This window comes from Prosopis cineraria, unplaced genomic scaffold, assembly GCF_029017545.1.
Source record: "Prosopis cineraria cultivar Desert tree isolate PC_DT_omini unplaced genomic scaffold, ASM2901754v1 PC7, whole genome shotgun sequence".
Lineage (NCBI taxonomy): Eukaryota > Viridiplantae > Streptophyta > Magnoliopsida > Fabales > Fabaceae > Prosopis > Prosopis cineraria.
Window position 1 is genome coordinate 10801585 of NW_026555338.1, and position 6317 is coordinate 10807901.

At 36.0% G+C, this 6317-nt stretch overlaps 1 protein-coding gene across 2 annotated transcripts; it reads right to left on the reverse strand.

Moving 5' to 3' along the window:
- Positions 1-819: 819 nt before the first annotated feature.
- On the reverse strand, positions 820-5814 carry LOC129315651 (uncharacterized). 2 transcript variants are annotated; one of them, XM_054959526.1, is made up of 4 exons: positions 5708-5814; positions 5213-5539; positions 3788-4147; positions 820-2751 (listed from the first exon to the last, which is right to left on the reverse strand). In XM_054959526.1, the coding sequence occupies exons 2-4, from the start codon at positions 5402-5404 to the stop codon at positions 1150-1152; spliced, it is 2154 nt and encodes a 717-aa protein (XP_054815501.1). In that variant the 5' UTR covers positions 5405-5539; positions 5708-5814; the 3' UTR covers positions 820-1149. The 2 variants fall into 2 exon arrangements, with proteins under 2 accessions (XP_054815501.1, XP_054815502.1); XM_054959527.1 differs by lacking the exon at positions 3788-4147.
- Between the last annotated feature and the right edge of the window lie 503 nt (positions 5815-6317).

Below are 6317 nucleotides of genomic sequence, written 5' to 3' on the forward strand. Positions count from 1 at the left end.
GGGAAGAAAATGCATGGGAGAGAGGAGAAGAAGCTGAGTTGTGCTAGGGCAACGATTATTGGAATTTTAGGAGTTGACTCCAACCAATGACTTGCTGAGTAAGTTTTATACTGCCTTGTACGATTCATCATTCTTCTTGTGCGACACTGATTGTCATATATAGTTTTATTTGTTCTAAATATTATGAGGAAGCTAGACAAAGGAATACTCCTTTCGTTCAAAAATATATAGTATTTTTAACCAAATTTTACCCTCAGTAAAGTAGTTACTTGTTTTTAAATAAATCCTACCTTTTCATATTTATCCATATTTAATAGAACGTTTCACCATAAAAAAATATAAAATAATTTATTTAATAAGAGTACCTTTTTCTAGAAGCAATTTTCGTCTATCTCACCACCCACCTTGTAAAATTTAATTCACCTTAACAGTGTCATCAGCATCACTGAGGATGTAAAAACACTTTAAGTGGCTTACTAACATATGAGAGTATAAATAAAATTATACACTTGATTAAAAATTATAAGAACCTGTAGATATATTTTCTCAATAAAGAAAAAAAATTTGTTACTTTTTGTGCAATTATAAATGAACAATAACAAATGGTGTACTTTACAATATAAGAGAAGAGAGGACGTAAGACAAGACAAGATAAAATAAAATACACAAGACACTTTTCGCCCTCTTTTAATATACTTTGCTCAGTACAATTGATATTTATATAATTATGATTTATTTCCTTTTCGTTCATGAAGTGGAGTACTTGGGGAGCAAATGGAAAACATGTATAAACGAGCCTTCTTGATAATAGAACTATCATGGGGATTAAGCAGTTACTATATATACATATATATTCAAAATGAAACATCGCACACAGGCCAATAGTCTCATTAGATCCTCAGAAGACACAACTATGCAAATACAATATATCCTGCACTAATAATTTGAACCACCTAGGTGAAGATACTATATAGACACATCTATTCCATCCAGAGCTAATATTAGATGCTCTTGTCATCCAATGGCACAACGGTGACTCTCTCCGAGAGTAATTTGTCATCATTATTTTTAAATAGTAAACACTTGTACTAAACACACCAAATATAACTTAGTAGGTCTTCAAGTGCCAACGTATCAATTTTTCACATTTCAAAACCACCAACTAGTATTTGACTTTGCCAGCTCCTTCTTCACCTTAGCAGCATGTCTCTTCCCTTGGAGGTGAGAATTAAAGACCGTCTGGCTGTTGCATGGCGCGTTACATAGATTGCACACTTTGAAAAAATTAGTTGCGGCTGCCGCATCGATAAGTTCACTTCCATGTTTCTTCGTCTCGATATCGTTATCTGGAGCCTCAAACTCCACTACAATATTTCCTGATTTATGTGAATCCATCCCTTCTTGTGGATTAGTCTCTAGCTTTCCTTGTGGCTCAATTGCTGGATTCGTTTCTTGTTGCATATCAATTGCTGGCATAACGTCTGCAACATCTTTTGATTTTGATACATTCTGTAGGTTCCTCTTGTGTTTCTTCCCTGATAAATGTCCAATATATACATGCTTACTATTACAATCGATCAAGCAAACTTCACACCGGATAGGGCAATCAGGCAAATTAAGGACTTCTTGGCTGTTGACATGGAACTGATTGCAGGAAAAGGTTCCAGCCCCACCTTCAAATTCAATCTTCTGTTTCTCTGTTTCAGTGTACTTTTCTGGAGCTTCTAATATGAATGCAATTCCTGGTTGATGTAAATTGATCGACTCTCGTTTACTATAGTCTGACTTTTCCAATGGCTCAGTTGCTGGATCCAACGTGGCTGCAACTGCACCGGCTATACTAGCATCAGCCCCAACATTTTTTGACTTTGATAATTTCTCCAGGTTCCTCAGGTGTTTCTTCCAAATTTCACACCGGACAGGGCAATCAGGCAAATTAAGGATTTCCAGGCTGCTGACATTGATCTGATTGCAGGAAAAGGTTCCAGCCCCACCACCTTCAAGTTCAATCTTCTGTTTCTTTGTTTCAATGTCCTTTTCTGGAGAATCTAATATGAATGCGATTCCTGGTTGATGTAAATTGATGGATTCCTGTTTACTACTGTCCAACTTTTCCAATGGCTCAGTTGCTGAATCCAACCTGGCTGCAACCACACTGGCTGCAACCACACTGGCTCCACTAGCATCAGCCCCAACATTTTTTGATTTTGATAGTTTCTCCAGGTTCCTCATGTGTTTCTTCCCTGATACATGACTGATATATACATGCTCACTATTACAATTGATCATGCAAATTTTGCATTGAGCAGGGAAATCAGGCAAATTAAAGACCTTCTCATTATTGTTGACATTAGATAGAGTGCAAAACATGGTAGAGGTTAATGAAGTCCCACCTTCAAGTTCATTTTTTCGTTTCCTTGTTTCAATGTCCTTTTCTGGAGCTCCTAATATGACTGCATTTTCCGGTTGATGATATGAATTCATCCGTTCTTGTTTATTAGCGTCCAGCTTCTCAAAAGCCGGATTTGATGCAAGCTGCAAATCATTTGTTGTGATGGCTGTAGTGACACCAGCTACACCATCATTTTTTAATTTAGATAGTTTCTCCAGTTTCCTCAAGTGTTTCTTCCCAGACAAGTGTTTGATATAAACATCGTTACTATTACAATTGATCATGCAAATTTCACATTGAACAGGTTGAGCAACCTTAATTTTCTCTGGACCAATCCCACTATTAGATGTCAAGTCCACCTACAGAAGTAACCAACAATGCTTAATCAATTTAGAAATATCCCTCTAGTGATTCCCAGCCACCATATCACTTGCAGCATTACATCACGAAAGTCAACAGAAAATGACACCAAGAAGAAGAAAGTAGGTTGTTAAACCAAACTACTAATGGATCAACCAGATCAGAGAAACTAAGAAACGCTGCAAATAGTGTAACATGAATCATCAGGTGGTTTTAAAAAGAAAAAAAAAAAAAGAACACGGTAAGGTTTTCTTGGCACCTAAACACACACCAGACGAAAAAGAAAGAAAGAAAGAAAGATGGAGCAGCACCAACCCCTTGGCGCCAGTGTTGTTAAAGGTGAAAGATGCAAGGTCTATAAAATGCCTTGGAAGCAAGGTCTGTAAAACACGTTAGGCACAAGGTGCTAGAAAGGGATGTGCTCGAGTAAAGCAAGGCACTTCCACGTAAAAATGCATGATGTATAGACAACAAATCATGGATAAAATGATAAATGTATGTGCGCCTTTAACAACACTACTTGGCACATGCATAAACTTTCACCTGATCCACATATCCATGCTAGATGCTAAGGAGAGAATCTTAAAAGTTGTCATGCTCAGCTACTTAATAAGTTATTTAGATTAAAGTGAAAAACATATTAGGAGTTTGGCCAAACAGTACGATCAAGTCCAGATTAGTCAATGAGAATATACTGGATTCTATTTTTGGATGCAAAAAAACATGACAAATTATAAAAAGGAAGCAGTGAAATTCAACGTCAAAATACCCTCACAATCGACACAATGGTGACAGGTTTGCACAGCCATAAAGGTATTTTAGACAGCCAACCACCTCACATGTTTATCGTTCAGGCAACTCTGTCCAGATAAGTTATGTTTAATGCAAGAAATTATGTCTAGAGCACTAGCAAAACTGAAGAGCAGACAGAAATTTGAAGATAAACAATATAAGACACTAATCAAATCAGGAGGGATAAAACACATGGAAATAAATAAATAGCCTAAAGAAAATCTGATTAAATCCACAACTAACTTGATCAGCATGCTCTGCTTCACCACTACTCAAAAGCTTTCGTTCCTTGGACTTTAAATCCTTGCCTTCATGTACACATAGCTCTTGTCCGTGGACACTACTTTCTTGGATTTGAAAATTCACATTAGATGTTACTGATAATATTTCATTGCTGGGATTATTGTGCAATTGCATGTTCTTGTGTCTCTTCCCTGACATGTGGTCTCCAAACATACTCTTGCTATTAAAATCAATTTTACAAACTTCACATTGCATTGGATTGTTGGTTTTGGTTTGATTAATTTGACACACCCAGCTGTCCCTCCACGAATTATGAAAAATTGTGGGCAAATTGGAAGTTCCTTGAGAAGTTTCGTCCGCCTGCATACCAAAAGAAAGAAAGTACTCCCTCCATTCAAACATAAAAACATTTTTTGAGGGGTTAGATGTTAAAAAATGTAAGATATTTTTAATCTTTCAAAGTGTAATAATTACATTTTTTCAAAAGTGCTCTTATTGAATAAAACACTTCATGTTTATTTTAGGGTGAAACACCTTATTAAATGGAGGTAAATATGAAAAGATAGGGTTAATTTAAAGACAAGTAATTAAATTATCAGGGGGTGAAATTTAATTAAAAATACATTATAATTTTGAACGGAGGGAGTATAAAATAATAGTACTATTTTGACGCACCCAGCTGTCCCATGTAAAATTGTAAGTACTATTTTGTTTTTGCTACCAAAAATTAGATTAATATAATAACAAGGAAAAGAATACATTGACCTAAACACAAGGCAATGCCTAACAGGTATTCTGGTTTTATCCTTAAAACCCTGACCCCCCAATTTAAGTGGTCCCACCTGTGTCTCTGTCCTTCTAATATACTAGAGAAAAAATTTGAAAACATCAAGATCCTGCTCCAGCAACAATGGAATACTAGTCTTCCGCTCTTTTTGAATAAAAAAGACTACAGAAAACCGTGTAATGTAAAGGACAATGATTAAGTCAAGCCAGAAAGCTTTTAACTCTAAAAGCGACTTGTCTAAAAAATTTTAATATCAATTAGAGCTTAGTCTGAAAGTCTCTTATGTTCACGATGATTTCAAAAAGGTGATTCTCATTGGAATCATGGCGAATAAGCCTAAGAACTTTAAAAGAGTAGACGTTGATTTCAATAGACTATACCAAGCAAAGCCCAGCCCTTCGAGAATAACCAAAAGTACAGCAGCAGTGCTACGTAATATCAAGGTATTTGAACAGTTCCCTTGATCATCACGGATAATACTTCCACCAGCAGCGGCTCCGCTCCGCATTTCAACTCAAATGCGGAAAGGTTCGTGACATTGTAAAATAAATTTCGCCGCTATTTTACCATTCAAAACTCCCTTTTGGGATAATTTAAATCTTCGAAAATATGAGAAAAAAGGGATAGTTTCAACTCACAGGTCCATATCTCATGGGGCGAACTTCATTGACGATCAAATTCTGAACATTTGAAACCGAGTCCAGAGAAGAATCTGTTGTGCAGCCAGCGTCAGCAGAAGGGTTGGAAAACAGCGAAAGGGCAAGCGATGGTTGAGGCAAACGTAAGAGTACTTCAGAAGAAGAGAGTGAAGTATGGAGCTGATTTTGCATTTTGGAGATTCGAAAGAGTTCAAGAATCAAGCAAGCAAGGGTTAGGGCAAAAGTTTTGCGAATCAATTAGCCATTAATGCCCTGTCCAAACCTTCAGCTTCAGCCTCTGCTCTTCGATCCGCCTACCTTCTGCATCTGCGTTGAACCAAGGTTATCATTATATTTACAAAAATTCTTGTGTGATGATGCATCGGCCTTTACAGAACCATTCGAAAGTTTCAAGCACCATCCATACATATGAAATCAAGACCATCTATTACAACAGCGTTAATCATCAAACAATCCAAAATAAATTTCACGTACCTTATAAACATCAAACACTCGGGAAGAAAGGGACATGCTTGAAGGAAATCCACCGGTCAAGCACTGCCTGGGACAAGACGGTCGTGAAGAAAGAGGAATGGTTTGTGAGGTTTGTGAATATAGCTATTATTATAGTTATTTCATAATTTATAGCGGCAAAGCTACAAGATTTTAAGTTTAAAAATGTTTAATGTATACATGTGTCATGTTTGATATCGCCAAATTTACCAGCATGCTATAAAAAAATTTTATTTATCACAATTTTATACTTTTAAAGATTTTTATTAAAATATTATATAAATTAGGAAAATCCACAATCAAAAACATCTTTAACATTATACTCACAAAAAAACTAATGATTTTAAAATTATTCTGCAAGATTAAAATATAATTAAAATTATTATAAAATTACAAAATCATTTCTCATTTATTTTAAAAAAAAATTCCTCTACGATCACTTACTGCTGGAAAACCGTCAGAGTGGCAAGAGCCCTTATGGCAGCCAGCGGACCACCACCACTAAACCATCGCATTTTGTGTTTAAGAGTTATTACTCGTTTAGTGACCAGTATTTTATTGTCATTTCAACCGAATAGAGTCTGGAAAACTT

Bases quoted from the DNA above. Each gene is read 5' to 3' on its own strand.
- LOC129315651 (XM_054959526.1), bottom strand. From the start codon at position 5,404: ATGCAAAATCAGCTCCATACTTCACTCTCTTCTTCTGAAGTACTCTTA. The intron at 4,148-5,212 runs GTGAGTTGAAAC...TTTGGTATGCAG, and splicing joins GCCCCATGAGATATGGACCT to GCGGACGAAACTTCTCAAGG. The intron at 2,752-3,787 runs GTTAGTTGTGGA...TTACTTCTGTAG, and splicing joins AAGCAGAGCATGCTGATCAA to GTGGACTTGACATCTAATAG.